Source organism: Schistocerca nitens, chromosome 9 (genome assembly GCF_023898315.1).
Source record: "Schistocerca nitens isolate TAMUIC-IGC-003100 chromosome 9, iqSchNite1.1, whole genome shotgun sequence".
NCBI lineage: Eukaryota > Metazoa > Arthropoda > Insecta > Orthoptera > Acrididae > Schistocerca > Schistocerca nitens.
Genome location: NC_064622.1, coordinates 438,413,908 through 438,432,135, shown reverse-complemented (window position 1 = coordinate 438,432,135; position 18,228 = coordinate 438,413,908). Strand labels below are relative to the sequence as shown.

The following is an 18,228-nucleotide window of genomic DNA, read 5'->3' as shown; positions in this document are numbered from 1 at the left end:
AGACTGCGCTTTGTTGGCAGAACACTTGGATGATACGACAAATCCACTAAAGAGACGGCCTACATTCCACTTGTCCATCGTCTGCTGGAATATTGCTGCGCGGTATGGGATCCTTACCAGGTAGGATTGACGGAGGACATCGAAAAAGTGCAAAGAAGGGCAGCTCGTTTCGTGTTATCGCCCAACAGGGGTGAGAGCGTCACTGATATGATACGCGAGTTGGGGTGACAGTCACTGAAACAAAGACGATTTTCTTTGCGGCGAGATCTATTTACGAAATTTCAATCACCAACTTTCTCTTCCGAATGCCAAAATATTTTGTTGACACCCACCTACATAGGGAGAAATGATCAATAAAATAAGAGAAATCAGAGCTCGAACGAAATGATTTAGGTGTTCCTTTTTCCCACGCGCCATTCGAGAGTGGCGCGTAGTAGAGAAGTAGTATGAAAATGTTTCACTTAAGTGTGAATTGCAGAGTAACCAAGTAGATGTAGATGTAGGTCGACCACTTTTTTCTTGACGCTGTGTTCGACCGTAGTTCACGCATTCCTACCAACATCGTCGAACAGTGGCATGGCTGCTATTTAAATGTCGAGCGATTCGCGGATTACTCTAACCGGCTTCTTTGAGCCCAACTACACGTTTCCTACCTGCGTATATCGTTCACGGGCCTGTCTGCGAGGCATAGTTACTGTCCAACTGAGTACACGGAATGAAATTCGCAAAGACTTTGTGCCCTGGTATCGACATCCCAACTGTTTACCATCCTTGCCAGCTGCGCGGTAAATAAACTGTCATGTGACTAGGGACTCCCGTCGCGTAGACCGTTCGCCGGGTGCAAGTCTTTCGATTTGACGCCACTTCGGCGACCTGCGCGTCGATAGGTGAAATTGCACTGCAGCGTCACACGTTGAACTATCGGCAGCCAAAGTTTATAATTCTTCATTTCCTGCCGATACCTGTCTGAATATCAGTTTGTGACCAATTTGCAAGCTCCTTCGTGAAGCACTTTTTCTTTTCTTTTTTGCCGTTGAGTGTATTCTCAAAACTTATTCACAAATCAATCTGCAAAGTTTGTGAAGCACGAACAGCATCTACAGAGTTTTCCTTTAGAAATGCTATCGATACTCGAGAGTCTCTGTTCTGCATTCAGATCTTACTCTAGAGATGCAGAGACATGAATTGAGACTCTGTGCCTGTTATATTGATATTTTGCTAGAGGCATTTGGGTTATGGCTGTATAGGAGAATGCTAAGTGTGGCATGGACAGATGAAATTACTAACAACGACATTATCCATAAAACGAAGGGAGAAAAAGAACTCCTAAACGCAGTAATCTTCAGAAAACTAAACTATCTCGGTCATGTAACGAGAAATCGAAAGAGGTAAAAACTGCTGCTGAACGTTCTTCAAGGAGAGGTACCTGCTTCATAAAAGAGGACGAGCTAGAGGAGGAACGTCTTGTATCGGAAACAAAGACATGGACGTCACATACGAAAGAACAGTTTTTTCGAACAAGTAAAATTGATGTAGTTGTGATTTTCACCAACACCCATAACGGATAAGCGCTAGAAGAAGAAGAACAATTTACTGTTCATTTGGCCTCGTAAACTGAGCTTCAAGCTCTCGATCTTGTAATGAAAGCGTTAGCGTAAACACTAATGAGAGCTAAGCAAGTATACTGCACTTTAAACCACAAATAATTGTGTGTACAACGGTGTGCAAAAATTACAGACGAAACTAACTTTCACGTTGTGTGTCACTCCCAAGTAACAAATCTCGATTAAACTTAGACAACCCATAGAAATCGTTACACAGCTTGTACTGCACATGTTGTTTTTGCTTGTTGAGCACTGCAGCCCCCAAGGTTCTTAATTTCAGTACTGCTTTCGTTAAAGAGTTTGGTTTTAATTTCAGTGGCTTCCTGTACGTGCTGATATAGTAATGATTAGACCTTTATAAAACTAGAGCATCAGAGAATCGAATTTGGTGGTTTCCTGGTTCCAAAACACGATCTGCTACTGACGATTATCCGTGCTGCCCAGATAACTGCCATTGGATTCTTTAAGGCGTGTGTTGATTCGTCTGTTAGTAGTTCCTCTGTGTACTCGAGGGATTTTGTATTACACTCCTGGAAATTGAAATAAGAACACCGTGAATTCATTGTCCCAGGAAGGGGAAACTTTATTGACACATTCCTGGGGTCAGATACATCACATGATCACACTGACAGAACCACAGGCACATAGACACAGGCAACAGAGCATGCACAATGTCGGCACTAGTACAGTGTATATCCACCTTTCGCAGCAATGCAGGCTGCTATTCTCCCATGGAGACGATCGTAGAGATGCTGGATGTAGTCCTGTGGAACGGCTTGCCATGCCATTTCCACCTGGCGCCTCAGTTGGACCAGCGTTCGTGCTGGACGTGCAGACCGCGTGAGACGACGCTTCATCCAGTCCCAAACATGCTCAATGGGGGACAGATCCGGAGATCTTTCTGGCCAGGGTAGTTGACTTACACCTTCTAGAGCACGTTGGGTGGCACGGGATACATGCGGACGTGCATTGTCCTGTTGGAACAGCAAGTTCCCTTGCCGGTCTAGGAATGGTAGAACGATGGGTTCGATGACGGTTTGGATGTACCGTGCACTATTCAGTGTCCCCTCGACGATCACCAGTGGTGTACGGCCAGTGTAGGAGATCGCTCCCCACACCATGATGCCGGGTGTTGGCCCTGTGTGCCTCGGTCGTATGCAGTCCTGATTGTGGCGCTCACCTGCACGGCGCCAAACACGCATACGACCATCATTGGCACCAAGGCAGAAGCGACTCTCATCGCTGAAGACGACACGTCTCCATTCGTCCCTCCATTCACGCCTGTCGCGACACCACTGGAGACGGGCTGCACGATGTTGGGGCGTGAGCGGAAGACGGCCTAACGGTGTGCGGGACCGTAGCCCAGCTTCATGGAGACGGTTGCGAATGGTCCTCGCCGATACCCCAGGAGCAACAGTGTCCCTAATTTGCTAGGAAGTGGCGGTGCGGTCCCCTACGGTACTGCGTAGGATCCTACGGTCTTGGCGTGCATCCGTGCGTCGCTGCGGTCCGGTCCCAGGTCGACGGGCACGTGCACCTTCCGCCGACCACTGGCGACAACATCGATGTACTGTGGAGACCTCACGCCCCACGTGTTGAGCAATTGGGCGGTACGTCCACCCGGCCTCCCGCATGCCCACTACACGCCCTCGCTCAGAGTCCGTCAACTGCACATACGGTTCACGTCCACGCTGTCGCGGCATGCTACCAGTGTTAAAGACTGCGATGGAGCTCCGTATGCCACGGCAAACTGGCTGACACTGACGGCGGCGGTGCACAAATGCTGCGCAGCTAGCGCCATTCGACGGCCAACACCGCGGGTCCTGGTGTGTCCGCTGTGCCGTGCGTGTGATCATTGCTTGTACAGCCCTCTCGCAGTGTCCGGAGCAAGTATGGTGGGTCTGACACACCGGGGTCAATGTGTTCTTTTTTCCATTTCCAGGAGTGTATGTGTGACAGAGATGCCCATGTAGCTAAAATCAATGACGTGAATACCGACCGTGACTGCCGTAGTTAGGTGACTGCTTGTAACTTACCCTGAAATCTGGCGCTGCAGCAGTGAAGCGGTTGATAGTAAAGCGTCGCACATCTATTACAGGGGCGGGCATGTTGGCTCGCAAGATGGCCGGCGCAGTTAGCCCCGTCGTGGAGCTGACAAAGGAGGGAGACACCTACACGTTCAAGTCTGCGTCGGCGTTCAGGACCATGCTCATCACCTTCAAACTCGATGAGGAGTTCGTGGAGGAGACTCCGGACGGCCGCAAAGTGAATTCGACCATCACCCAGGAAGGCAACAAGCTGCACCACATCCAGAAGGGCGAGAAGACCACCACCACTGTGCGGGAGTTCTCAGACGAAGAGCTGAAGATGGTGAGTAGGGTCGGCGCGAAAACATTGTGTAGGACTGCTTCCAGTCCGGATCCAAAGCCTCAACTCTTTTGACCGGTCTTTAGGTGTGGTGTAGGATCTCAGCAGTCTCAAAGATACCTACAACCTTCGTCTGTAATGGTGCAAAATCCTGGCGCCTTGCGATATCACCCACTGGCACGGCGACGCATCGAACGGCAAGTTGTCGACACTTGCGGAAAAAAGGCCAGACCTCAGAAGTTCATGTGAAGTGTAGAGCGGGTTAATGATGTCACATTAGCACCAAATGTCACTACTATTCCGCTCAATGCCGCCGGGGACGTGTGACACAATGGGAAGGTTTTCACAGCCCCTGCTACCCACATTTGACTCCTTCTTTTGATGTCTCTGCGATGGAGATCAGAAATGTGACGCCCAGCGTTTAAATTATTCCGTTTTCCAGTGGGTTGCAGAGGAAAAGATTCCGACACACCGCCTATCAGAATCGACAAGAAAAGGCCACAGAAGATGGCATAAATGGTGTCAATGAACTACCCCTTTACTTGGGAAGTTGATTTCTACACGTTTCGTGAACGGAAACGACAATTCACAGCGAGATGAGCTACGGGAAAGAGACCTCATGGTCCTGTGTAACCCCAATTAACGTAATCCGCTCTCCTTTGGAGTGTATCACGACCACAGTGTTTGCTCCGGTATGCTAGAGATCGTTCAAAACCATTTGATGAAAATCAAACGTGATCCGAAGCAGAAATGGGTGCTTATGCTTTTTCAGCCCTAATGTTTCGCGCACTCCTCTGGCGTGATCTCAGGAGGTCGCGACGTCGAAACATGCGTGAATAAAACGTCAAAGGATCCCGCTAAGATCCCTGAGTGCCACCCACGGGTGTTCGCTGGGCACTTCAACAAAAAATGCCGCTGTATACAGGCAGCCATTTACTGATTCCTTGGCACTAGTATGACAACTACCTCTTTAAATTACGCTTAGATTTAGCACGTTACCAGCAGGCGCTAGTTCAGTGACGCAGCGCTTAGCTGTGATCACGCCATAGGAGGGCGCGAAACAGGAGGGCTCAAGAATCATAAACACATTTTGCTGCTTCGGATCACGTCAAATTTTCGTAGTATGAGTTTGAACGGTCCCTTGTGGTTCCGCCCTGTACACCAGACAAAAATTGCGCTCGTGCTGCACTCCACAGGGGTGCGATCACTCAATTTGGTTGCAGACACGCGATGCCCTCAGAGATGGGTTGATTCGTTTGGGGGACGTCAACAGCGTAGAAGTTTGTCAAGAACGTCGCCCTGTTACTCATCGCACTGAGAACTGTTGTTTTCCATAGCGAGATGTCTAGGCATCAACGCCCCAAGTAAATGGGTGGTTTCATTGACGGCCTCTATGCCACACACTGAGGCCTTCTGGTGTCGATTCTGAGCGGTAGCTTGTTGGAAACATTTTCCTTGGTCACCCATAAGAAAACCGCTGAGCGTCGCTGTTCTGACCTCCATGGTAGGTGCACCAAGAGATGGGGTGAAATGCAGGTAAGAAGGGCTGTGAGGACTTTCCAATCGTCGGATACGTCGGGCAGAATTGTGCTGTAGTTTGGTGTCAATGTAACATCATTAATCCACTTCACACGAATTTCTGAGATTTGGTCTTTTTTCCGCATGTGTAGACACCTTGCTTTTTGAAGCATTGCCGAGCCCAAGGGTGAAGTCACTGGATGCCTCGATTTTGCACCTTTAATGAGAGGGATTGTAGGTACCTTTGAACCAAATTTCCAACTTCTGGTCTTAATGGGAGACAATTATGGGAATCTTAAATGTAACCCTTTAATTCTGTTACGTAGTGAAGGAAAAGAAATATCTTAGGGACCGACCCTCCTCTTCTTTATTTGTAGTTTCTTACTTATAGTGCCTAAACATAAATTTCCTAAAGCAGTGCAAAGCCATTAAAAATAAAATAAAAAATTTCAAAGAAGTCAACTTTGAGAATTAAATTTCTGCCCACTATTAACTACAAAAATTTTAGTGTATTAACATTTTCGCCAGCAGCTGAGTTCGTGGAGCGGAAGTGTGGCAATCCTAATCTCCTAGGACAACAATCTTGAACAAGGAAATTGAAAGAATTGTCAGGAGTCAAAACGAAATACCTTGTTTGTTAATCAATAATTCGCACTTTTATTTTTCTTATATTATTCATTTTGCACCATTGCTGCATCAACAGTCAAAACATTTCCGTTGCATCAGTTTTAAATCTTGAATTAACTACATAAAGTTCATAAGATAACAATGAAAGTAACTTTAAAAAATTTGAACCCTTGGTATAAACTTTTATACTTACTTAATTTCCATCTTTATTAATAAATGGCTATGTTTATTACCTTCCCCCATGAACCATGGACCTTGCCGTTGGTGGGGAGGCTTGCGTGCCTCAGCGATACAGATGGCCGTACCGTAGGTGCAACCACAACGGAGGGGTATCTGTTGAGAGGCCAGACAAACATGTGGTTCCTGAAGAGGGGCAGCAGCCTTTTCAGTAGTTGCAGGGGCAACAGTCTGGATGATTGACTGATCTGGCCTTGTAACATTAACCAAAACGGCCTTGCTGTGCTGGTACTGCGAACGGCTGAAAGCAAGGGGAAACTACAGCCGTAATTTTTCCCGAGGACATGCAGCTTTACATGCAGCTTTACTGTATGATTAAATGATGATGGCGTCCTCTTGGGTAAAATATTCCGGAGGTAAAATAGTCCCCCATTCGGATCTCCGGGCGGGGACTACTCAAGAGGACGTCGTTATCAGGAGAAAGAAAACTGGCAATCTACGGATCGGAGCGTGGAATGTCAGATCCCTTAATCGGGCAGGTAGGTTAGAAAATTTAAAAAGGGAAATGGATAGGTTAAAGTTAGATATAGTGGGAATTAGTGAAGTTCGGTGGCAGGAGGAACAAGACTTTTGGTCAGGTGATTACAGGGTTATAAATACAAAATCAAATAGAGGTAATGCAGGAGTAGGTTTAATAATGAATAAAAAAATAGGAGTGCGGGTTAGCTACTACAAACAGCATAGTGAACGCATTATTGTGGCCAAGATAGACACAAAGCCCATGCCTACTACAGTAGTACAAGTTTATATGCCAACTAGCTCTGCAGATGATGAAGAAATTGATGAAATGTATGACGAGATAAAAGAAATTATTCAGGTAGTGAAGGGAGACGAAAATTTAATAGTCATGGGTGACTGGAATTCGTCAGTAGGAAAAGGGAGAGAAGGAAACGTAGTAGGTGAATATGGATTGGGGGGAAGAAATGAAAGAGGAAGCCGCCTTGTAGAATTTTGCACAGAGCATAACTTAATCATAGCTAACACTTGGTTCAAGAATCATAAAAGAAGGTTGTATACCTGGAAGAATCCTGGAGATACTAAAAGGTATCAGATAGATTATATAATGGTAAGACAGAGATTTAGGAACCAGGTTTTAAATTGTAAGACATTTCCAGGGGCAGATGTGGATTCTGACCACAATCTATTGGTAATGAACTGCAGATTGAAACTGAAGAAACTGCAAAAAGGTGGGAATTTAAGGAGATGGGACCTGGATAAACTGAAAGAACCAGAGGTTGTAGAGAGTTTCAGGGAGAGCATAAGGGAACAATTGACAGGAATGGGGGAAAGAAATACAGTAGAAGAAGAATGGGTAGCTCTGAGGGATGAAGTAGTGAAGGCAGCAGAGGATCAAGTAGGTAAAAAGACGAGGGCTAATAGAAATCCTTGGGTAACAGAAGAAATATTGAATTTAATTGATGAAAGGAGAAAATATAAAAATGCAGTAAATGAAGCAGGCAAAAGGGAATACAAACGTCTCAAAAATGAGATCGACAGAAAGTGCAAAATGGCTAAGCAGGGATGGCTAGAGGACAAATGTAAGGATGTAGAGGCTTGTCTCACCAGGGGTAAGATAGATACTGCCTACAGGAAAATTAAAGAGACCTTTGGAGAGAAGAGAACCACTTGTATGAATATCAAGAGCTCAGATGGCAACCCAGTTCTAAGCAAAGAAGGGAAGGCAGAAAGGTGGAAGGAGTATATAGAGGGTTTATACAAGGGTAATGTACTTGAGGACAATATTATGGAAATGGAAGAGGATGTAGATGAAGATGAAATGGGAGATAAGATACTGCGTGAAGAGTTTGACAGAGCACTGAAAGACCTGAGACGAAACAAGGCCCCCGGAGTAGACAACATTCCATTAGAACTACTGATGGCCTTGGGAGAGCCAGTCATGACAAAACTCTACCATCTGGTGAGCAAGATGTATGAGACAGGCGAAATACCCACAGACTTCAAGAAGAATATAATAATTCCAATCCCAAAGAAGGCAGGTGTTGACAGATGTGAAAATTACCGAACTATCAGTTTAATAAGTCACAGCTGCAAAATACTAACGCGAATTCTTTACAGACGAATGGAAAAACTGGTAGAAGCGGACCTCGGGGAAGATCAGTTTGGATTCCGTAGAAATGTTGGAACACGAGAGGCAATACTAACCTTACGACTTATCTTAGAAGAAAGATTAAGAAAAGGCAAACCCACATTTCTAGCATTTGTAGACTTAGAGAAAGCTTTTGACAACGTTAACTGGAATACTCTCTTTCAAATTCTGAAGGTGGCAGGGGTAAAATACAGGGAGCGAAAGGCTATTTACAATTTGTACAGAAACCAGATGGCAGTTATAAGAGTCGAGGGGCATGAAAGGGAAGCAGTGGTTGGGAAAGGAGTGAGACAGGGTTGTAGCCTCTCCCCGATGTTATTCAATCTGTATATTGAGCAAGCAGTAAAGGAAACAAAAGAAAAATTCGGAGTAGGTATTAAAATTCATGGATAAGAAGTAAAAACTTTGAGGTTCGCCGATGACATTGTAATTCTGTCAGAGACAGCAAAGGACTTGGAAGAGCAGTTGAACGGAATGGACAGTGTCTTGAAAGGAGGATATAAGATGAATATCAACAAAAGCAAAACGAGGATAATGGAATGTAGTCAAATTAAATCGGGTGATGCTGAGGGGATTAGATTAGGAAATGAGACACTTAAAGCAGTAAAGGACTTTTGCTACTTGGGGAGCAAAATAACTGATGATGGTCGTAGTAGAGAGGATATAAAATGTAGACTGGCAATGGCAAGGAAATCGTTTCTGAAGAAGAGAAATTTGTTAACATCGAGTATTGATTTAAGTGTCAGGAAGTCGTTTCTAAAAATATTTGTATGGAGTGTAGCCATGTATGGAAGTGAAACATGGACGATAACCAGTTTGGACAAGAAGAGAATAGAAGCTTTCGAAATGTGGTGCTACAGAAGAATGCTGAAGATAAGGTGGGTAGATCACGTAACTAATGAGGAGGTATTGAATAGGATTGGGGAGAAGAGAAGTTTGTGGCACAACTTGACTAGAAGAAGGGATCGGTTGGTAGGACATGTTTTAAGGCATCAAGGGATCACAAATTTAGCATTGGAGGGCAGCGTGGAGGGTAAAAATCGTAGAGGGAGACCAAGAGATCAATACACTAAGCAGATTCAGAAGGATGTAGGTTGCAGTAGGTACTGGGAGATGAAGAAGCTTGCACAGGATAGAGTAACATGGAGAGCTGCATCAAACCAGTCTCAGGACTGAAGACCACAACAACAACAACATGTTTATTACCAAATATTGAATCATAGCTTTTTAATAAATGAGTGTCTTTTATTATTGGACACATGAAAATGCGAGTATTCTCAGAAATTTAGAATTTGTTGCAGAAATGTTAAACATCGAACTGAAAATAAAATGTTTTATTTCTAGAGGCTAAGCAGTGTTATTGTTGGACGTAACTTTATCATTTTACAGCAAGGCACTTCGCATATGTATAACATTTTATTTTCGTGCGACATAATTAAAAATAGAAAGATATTATTTTTTCTAAAGTATTAGAATTCAGCACTTATCAGTAAACATTTCAGTTCTTTATATAGACTGTAAATAAAAGTAAAATAATGTTGCCACCTAGATAACAACCGAAGACTACATAATTACTAGAGTTTAGACATTCTGAATTTTTTTACTGGCGATTGCGTTAATCAGTCTGGAATGTTTCTTTAACAGCAGTCAAATTCTACAACTTCAAAAGGCAATTTTTCAGAGTTCTTGTAAGGGCTGTGTTGTATTGTATTAAATAACGCTGAGTCACTGACCTGTAAACCCCATAATGAAGCAAAGCGAAGAGGGACAGCCCGTAAGGTCCCCTTGTAAGATAAAACGCCCAACAATTATGCATGTCATTAGTGCACACTAAACTTAAATCCACAATCAGATAATGAATATTAGCATTGAGAACCTCCCTCCTCTCTTCCACCATCTACTTACTTGCCCAGTTTAGACAGCTGTAACTTTCTTAAAGTGAAGCTCACATTCATGCTTTTAGAATTACTACTGCACAGAAAATATTAGTGTCAGTCCTTTGACAACTACATTACCATTTCTTAGAGCGATTACCTCACACAATTGATATTATGGGTGAAAACAGTGGAACATGCTTCTAGTCAGCACTAATCATATGTTACAGAGCACCCTAAACATTGAGGGCCGCATATTTACTTTGAGATTAATTTTGATCGTAATTGGCATCTTTTATTACGAATAAGAACTTTTTTTCTCAAACCATGAAATCAGAAATTTGACATCCAATGTTTGAAAAGCCTTTTTTAAGTATTTCTATGCATAAGAGCTTGAGACATTAGCATCCATGTTCTTCATACGTAAGTTTCCTATGGCCCATTCAGGTTTTCTTAAGTCGTTCATTGATCACTAAGTATCACATGTCGTCCTTAGGTTAGTTAGGTTTAAGTAGTTCTAAGTTCTAGGGGACTGATGACCCATCTGAACCATTTATCACATGTCCTATTCAGCTCCATGTTATTTTAGTGATAATTAAGACTTCTACTCAAGTTCATTATTTTTTCCTATAGTTCCACCCACTACATAAGTTAAAAAATGAAAGGTGTCTCACCTGACTCTAAAATTTAGGTGACGAACTGAGCTCCTGAGGACGGACGGTGGTCTTAAATCCCCTCCCCTCGCGAGGCGTTCTCTCCGCGGTCCGCGCCCACGCGTCAGCGGTCGGTGAGACGCTGGCGTCGGCGTCTGTGGTGGCGTCGATGTAATTGCCTCGTCCGAACTAGTCGCACGTTCGTTTCCTTTTCTGAAAGTCTTTTTAATTAGACTCAGTGCTGGTTACCATGCCCTGCTGAGGTTGTAGCCTCAACCTCGGTTGATGAGTCCGTCCCTGGTACGAATTTCGATAGCCTCTCTAACGATGCTGTCTCAGTACTTAAATGTCTGCCAGGACCCTGGTATGTTGGTAGTCCATTTCGTTATTTTCGGACAAACTGCGCTCTGCGACCGCCGACTTGCTACGGCAACCAAGTCGAGTGTGCCTCTGATGTTCTCGGCAACGATCTTCGATGGTGCATACTATTTGTCCAATATAAGTCTTGGCACAATGACACGGAATCTGGTATATGCCGGCCTTCCGCAAACCGAAATCGTCTTTGACACTTCCCAATACTGCTCGAGTTTTATTTAGTGGGCAAAAGACAGTTCCTACTTTGTGTTTCCTCAATATTCGTCCTACATTACTGGCCATTCAAATTGCTACACCAAGAAGAAATTCAGATGATGAACGGGTATTCATAGGAGAAATATATTATACTAGAACTGACATGTGATTACATTTTCACGCAATTTCGGTGCACAGATCCTGAGAAATCAATACCCAGAACAACCAACTCTGGCCGTAATAACGGCCTTGATACGCCTGGGCATTGAGTCAAACAGAGCTTGGATGGCGTGTACAAGTACAGCTGCCCATGCAGCTTCAACACGATACTACAGTTCATCAAGAGTAGTGACTGGCGTATTGTGAAGAGCCAGTTGCTCGGCCACCATTGACCAGACGTTTGCAGTTGGTGAGAGATATGGAGAATGTGCTTTCCAGGGCGGCAGTCGAACATTTTCCGTATCCACAAAGGCTCGTACAGGACCTGCAACATGCGGTCGTATATTATCCTGCTGAAATGTAGGGTTTCGCAGGGATCGAATGAAGGGTAGAGCCACGGGTCGTAGCACATCTGAAATGTAACGTCCACTGTTCAAAGTGCCGTCAATGCGAACAAAAGGTGACCGAGACGTGTAACTAATGGCACCCCATACCATGACGCCGTGTGATACGCCAGTATGGCGATGACGAATACACGCTTCCAATGTGCGTTCACCACGATGTCGCCAAACACGGATGCGACCATCATGATGCTGTAAACAGAACCTGGAGTCATGCGAAAAAATGACGTTTTGCCATTCGTGCACCCAGATTCGTCGTTGAGTACACCATGGGAGGCGCTCCTGTCTGTGATGCAGCGTCAAGGGTAACCGCAGCCATGGTCTCCGAGCTGGTAGTCCACGCTGCCGCAAACGTCGTCGAACTGTTCGTGCAGGTGGTTGGTGTCTTGCAAATGTCCCCATCTGTTGACTCAGGGATCGAGACGTGGCTGCACGATCCGTCACAGTCATGCGGATAAGATGCCTGTCATCTCGACTGCTAGTGATACGAGGCCGTTGCGTATTACCCTCCTGAACCCACCGATTCCATATTGTGCTAACAGTCACTGGATCTCGACCAACGCGAGCAGCAATGTCGCGATACGGTGAAGTGCAATCGCGATAGGCTACACTCCGACCTTTATCAAAGTCGGAAACGTGATGGTAGGTATTTCTCCTCCTTTCACGAGGAATCAAAACAACGTTTCACCAGGCAACGCCGGTCAACAGGTGTTTGTGTATGAGAAATCGGTTGGAAACTTTCCTCATGTCAGCACGTTGTAGGTGCCGCCACCGGCGCCAACCTTGTGTGAATGGTCTGAAAAGCTAATTATTTGCATATCAAAGCATCTTCTTCCGTGAGAAGGCGCCTGAGACCGCGCGGCTATCCCACGTGGCAATTGAAATTACTCAAAAAATCAGTAGGCTAACATTTTTTGGGGTCATGATTACCCATTCATCCCATTAATGGAATACTTTTCAGTCAGGCATGAAAAGCCGCCCCAAAAAGTTATAAATGTTTGAAAGTTAATGATAGAACGCTTCACTTCTAAATCATGAAATAAGAACTGAGATCTTGAAATTGTTTTTGACACAGGCTTATAATGTTAGCACCAGGTTTTCTAAGTGGTTACCATCCTCGGTGGGCCGGCCGCGGTGGTCTAGCGGTTCTAGGCGCTCAGTCCGGAGCCGCGCGACTGCTACGGTCGCAGGTTCGAATCCTGCCTCGGGCATGGATGTGTGTGATGTCCTTAGGTTAGTTAGGTTTAAGTAGTTCTAAGTTCTAGGGGACTGATGACCATAGATGTTAAGTCCCATAGTGCTCAGAGCCGTTTTGCAACCTCGGTGGCATCAAACTGCGTACATGAGGCAAAATTCTCTACTTTGTTATTATGTCGCAAGTGAAGGTTGCCATACATTATCTTTGCAAGTTGTGAGAGACCTTGAAGGGCATTGTACCAGTGTAAACACCAGATGCAGCAACTTGTAAAACCTATGGCAAGCTATGGAGCATTTTGATCACGTTTTCACATTCATATTTTAACCCTTTCGCGGCTGCTAGAACCGAGCATCCAGTCCGCCCGACCGGCTAAAGGTGGTGGAGATACTGCGCTCCTCGCTGGAGAGCGACAAACAACCCTACGACCGCTGCAGGCTGTGTCCACTGTTGGCTAACCGCACGTTCTACAGCACATAAGACTACTCTTCAGTAATACTTATCATAAAACCAGTATCACACTGTGAGAGATTGCAGGGCACTCTCACTTCTGATTGGGTGTAGGAAATACGATCTACGGCGATTTGACTTCATACATTGTGATGAAATGGTGGGCAGCAGTCTATGGTCTTGTTTGCGTGCTCTAGGGAAAGAAATGCTGTCAGCTTTACCTACGTTCAAAGGAACAGGGTGCCGACTTAAACGACTGCAGTAAAAGCACAGCGTTGGTGGGGCAACAAAGCGCGTTTTTTCTGGAGAACGGTGAGGAGACATTTCCAGATGGGTCGTGCCGCGGGCGCATTGTGCAGAAACCCATTAAGCTTTGGCGCCAGACGTCCAGGTATACGGCCTAGCGCCGAAAAGGCGTCAACAGCGCATTGTAGGCCTTGTTACCGGGCAAGCCGCCAAAAGAAATGTAAACGTTCTGCAAATGTCCGTGGGACAGGAAAACTGGCGCCCAGACATGCAGACTCTGTTTCAAAACAAGTTTTGTCAATGCGAGTTTGTGGCCGTTCTTTGCAAACTATAAAATGGACACAATGGGGGAGATGACAAGCTGTTTGTGACGGGCTGTGCTTCCACCCTGTATTGCGTTAGCAAAAGACATGGCAAACGTGTGGGAAAGAGGCCACGAAGGTGAATATTTTTCCGTTTTCTGCCAATTAACTTTAAGTCTCTGGTCAAATCGGTTTGCAGTGCCAAGACCATTCACCGGGCTTAGAATGCCGGGCTCCAGCTCGTGTTTGGCTTGTTTGAAAATGGGGGAAGTCAAAAAAAGAGGAATGTGCTTTTGGAACCGAGCTGATGAGGAAATGTGGAGAAACGGAGATAGCACTCTTGTACAAGTCTCTTGTACTGGTGAGACTTGCGTCCTTTGCTAGGGCGCGACTTAGAGCCTGTGCCAGTCATCTTCTGAACCATCAGAGGTACTCCTTATATCATCACGGTCAAAACGAGTGACGCGTGGGTGTACTTATTTGTCTTGAGTCGGCCGTCCAAAAATTTGACTTATTCCGACACACACAGTCGTGGCACGGAGTCAAATTGGTTTGGCAGACCAGCAAACGGGTCCACCTGCACGCTGGAATCCGTCGGGGTTTCAGAGGTTCTTAGGGAAGTACCTGCATTCTGAATTAACTGAATGCGAGACCGCATACTTGCATTTTTTGGGAACACGCATTTAACAACAGATTTCCGCCGTCCATGACTTCAGTCGCCAAACGCATCGTAGTGTGCCGCCTTGACCAGTAGGATGGTAAAGTATTCGATGCTGCGACGTAGGGCTATAATATCTATTTCTCAGCACCCTGTTCTTTTTCCTCTTTTTGTATGGTAGAACATAGATGCTTGCTGGGGGCGTAGTTTGACGCCATAACCTGGATTCACATGTATGAAGTGAGATAGAGCGAGTAGTGTTCTGGTTAGTGTCGTGTGTCGATCCCCAGCAGATCACTTTGTCCACCATAGATCCCATTTTAGTAAGGCTTTTGTTAAATAAATATTTTTTGTATGACGTTTCTTTAATAATTGTGTTGTCTTGTCTTGTTTAAGATCAATAAATCGATTGTGAATTAGACTATAACTTCTCCCTGAGTTCTGATTAACAGTTCCTTCGCATTTTTATGGTAGTCTAGATCAGAAACATAAGGAGTAGCTTTTTCATTTGGTGTCCACTGCGCGGATCTTTTACTTCATTAACAGTAATCGTCTTTCAAATGTACAGTCACAGTGGCTGCAGTGATAACTACGAAAGAGAATCTCAAAACTAATCCCTGCTTTCTGTTATTAGTCTTTCTCGAGGTGAAGAAAAGTGAGCTCAGAAAAATGATAAGATTTTTTGTTTTTGAGAACTTTTAACTTAAGATTTACACTAGCAACATAATTGCGTGCAATATATAAAATCTCGTTAATATCGGACCAATATGTTCTAGACATAGTTTTAAAGGGAAAAGTTCCTAGCGAGGGCACCCAAAATTCGGACGATCTTCTGTTCCTCGCGGCAGCGAGGGGTCACCGAGAAACTGCAAGTATTATGCTATACCGTTCGCCTTTTGAAACATCTAACGTGTGAGGACAGTTCATGCCTTTCACATCACATGTGTTTGTACCATATGTACTTCGTAGATTAATAAATTACAGTTACTTGACAGCGCGTGCCGTTTTCTGTTCTTCGTTGCCGAGAATGTTGATGAGAAACTACATGTATTTTGGTGCACTGTTGGCCTTTTGTAAGATATTGTACATCAGTTCATTTGGATAGTTCATGCCCTTCAGATTATATAAATTTGCGTAATTTGTCTTATGTACGTTAGGAAATCAAATTATAAGTATTCGAGCGACTCGTATGCAGAAAGGAGCAGATGAAAGCTGTAACGCTTTCCGACATTATGAAGAAGAGTAGTTAACGAAGACGTTGGCAAGTGTGTTGAAATTCGAACACTAGCCAGTCGCTAATTTTATGGTGCACGTTTACCTGCTCCCGCGTCCAGCCGTCACGACTTCCTACTTGCCAGGCATAAGTAAATTTTATACCCGTAGCCGTCTGGCCGCTCTCCTTTCCGGGTAGACATGTACGCCCATAGCCACGAAAGGGACACCATATTTATTAAGAGGTTACCACCTGGGGTGGTAATCACATTGATAAAACTCTCTGCTTCGATATTAAGTCGCAAGTGGAGGTAGCCATGCGTTATCTTTGTGAATTGTTAGAAGATTAGAAGGGCATTAAACCAGTGTAAAACTCAACTGCAGCGCCTTGTAAAATATGTGGCAAGATATGGAGTATTTGGATCACATTTTGACAAGTCACACATCAAATTACAGCTTCGCTAAGAGCTACATGCTACATTTTAGCAAAAAGAAAAAATCAAATCCCAGGTTGTGAATTGATCTCTAGCTTGGCAGTGACTCCAAAGTACCTAATGTTAACTTTGAGGCTAAATTTTGAGCTGTGTATCTGATAGTTGCTAGTAGTTGCAAAGGAAACTGGTCATACTCCATAACTGCGTTCCAGAACAGTACATTTTATTTGATTCTTCGAAACTGTGCCAGAAAGTCGACTAACTTTTAATTTTATTTTTCAGACCATGACAGTGGACGACATTGTGTGTACGAGAATTTACAAAGCAATATAAGACTGCAGCTTTCATCACTGAAGACAATTATTTCAATTTTTTAAAGCGAATTGTCAAGAAATTGTAAGAATTTAGATTCTGTACCCTGTGATACAGTTTCATAACGGCTTATTTGATAATTTCTGTTTAGAATGAACTTGTCAGACCGTTTATTAGCATGTACATGTATTCCAGTTTTTTATATTTTTATATTGCAAGTTGAAGGTTTCATTCTGAACAGATCTTGATATCTCTAAAATGTTTTTGTATTTTACATTTGGTATAATTGTTACATGTATTTAAGTCAATGTTTTCTTAAAATTCGAACATAATGCTGAATTTACTGTGTATTAATAAAATTATTTCACATAAAATGTTTGATCTCATGATTCATGTAATTTTAAGAAACGTTTAAAACTGCAGCTGGTTTCCTTGATATGTCTAATAGCTGCAGAAAGAAGTAACTATTAAAATTTGTCGTCAAGAACGTACTTTGTTCCATGAGGAATGACTGACATTTTCTTAAGTTAAAAAGGAAATGAGAAAAGGTAAAGCAATAAAGTCATCTCGACTTATTATGTCTGGTTACCTGCCATTTGAATTTTCCATCGGAAATACGCTATTCCTCGAATTTTTTGTTGAGCAACATAATTTGACAGAATATTACAATGTCAAATTACAGCTTATACCTTCCTTGACCAGATTTATAACTGACTTGTGGTGTTACTGCTAATACACTCCAAAACGAGGTGCAAATATATAGCTGTCATGCAGCTCATGTGCTTATGTGATAAGACAGCAGTGGCTTGTGAGTGCTTCAACTATGTCCTAGAAGTCGATTACTTAATTTTTCTCTCCCTGGAGGATTAATATCAAATCAAAGATTAAGTTATGGGGCAATTTTTTTTTCAATGTATAAAATCAAATTCCAGTCCATCAGATTTAGTGACAGGGATAGCAAGGGATGAAGGGAGTAACAAGCACAGATAATAGGGTTCTGTCTGCTTTAGTAGCATAAAGTCATCACACACCTGGCCCACTGTCATTTATGGCACAGACAACAGGATGTGGAAGATGATATATAGTTGTCTCACACACTTGTGTCTTGTGGCTTAGCTTCCATTATTATGTGTGCATATTCAACTCATTATTATTATTATTGTTGTTGTTGAAGGTGATCTCATAAAGTATTCTCTGATGAAATAACAGTCTGAACTTTGAGTATCATAAGTATCGCTCTTTAATGCAACATACTGTTTCAATGTCAGTGACAGCAAATGAGTTCTTGTAGGGAAGTCATCC

General features: G+C 43.8%; 1 protein-coding gene across 1 annotated transcript in view; it reads left to right on the top strand.

Moving 5' to 3' along the window:
- The window catches only part of LOC126203857 (fatty acid-binding protein, muscle-like), a 39,548-nt gene extending 22,248 nt beyond the window's left edge, over positions 1-17,300 (top strand). The window contains exons 2-3 of the mRNA XM_049938233.1: positions 3,703-3,974; positions 16,897-17,300. Of these exons, the coding sequence (XP_049794190.1) occupies positions 3,703-3,974; positions 16,897-16,947 (323 nt within the window). The 3' untranslated portion in view covers positions 16,948-17,300. The remainder of the gene's footprint in view (positions 1-3,702; positions 3,975-16,896) is intronic.
- The last annotated feature ends 928 nt before the right edge of the window (positions 17,301-18,228 follow it).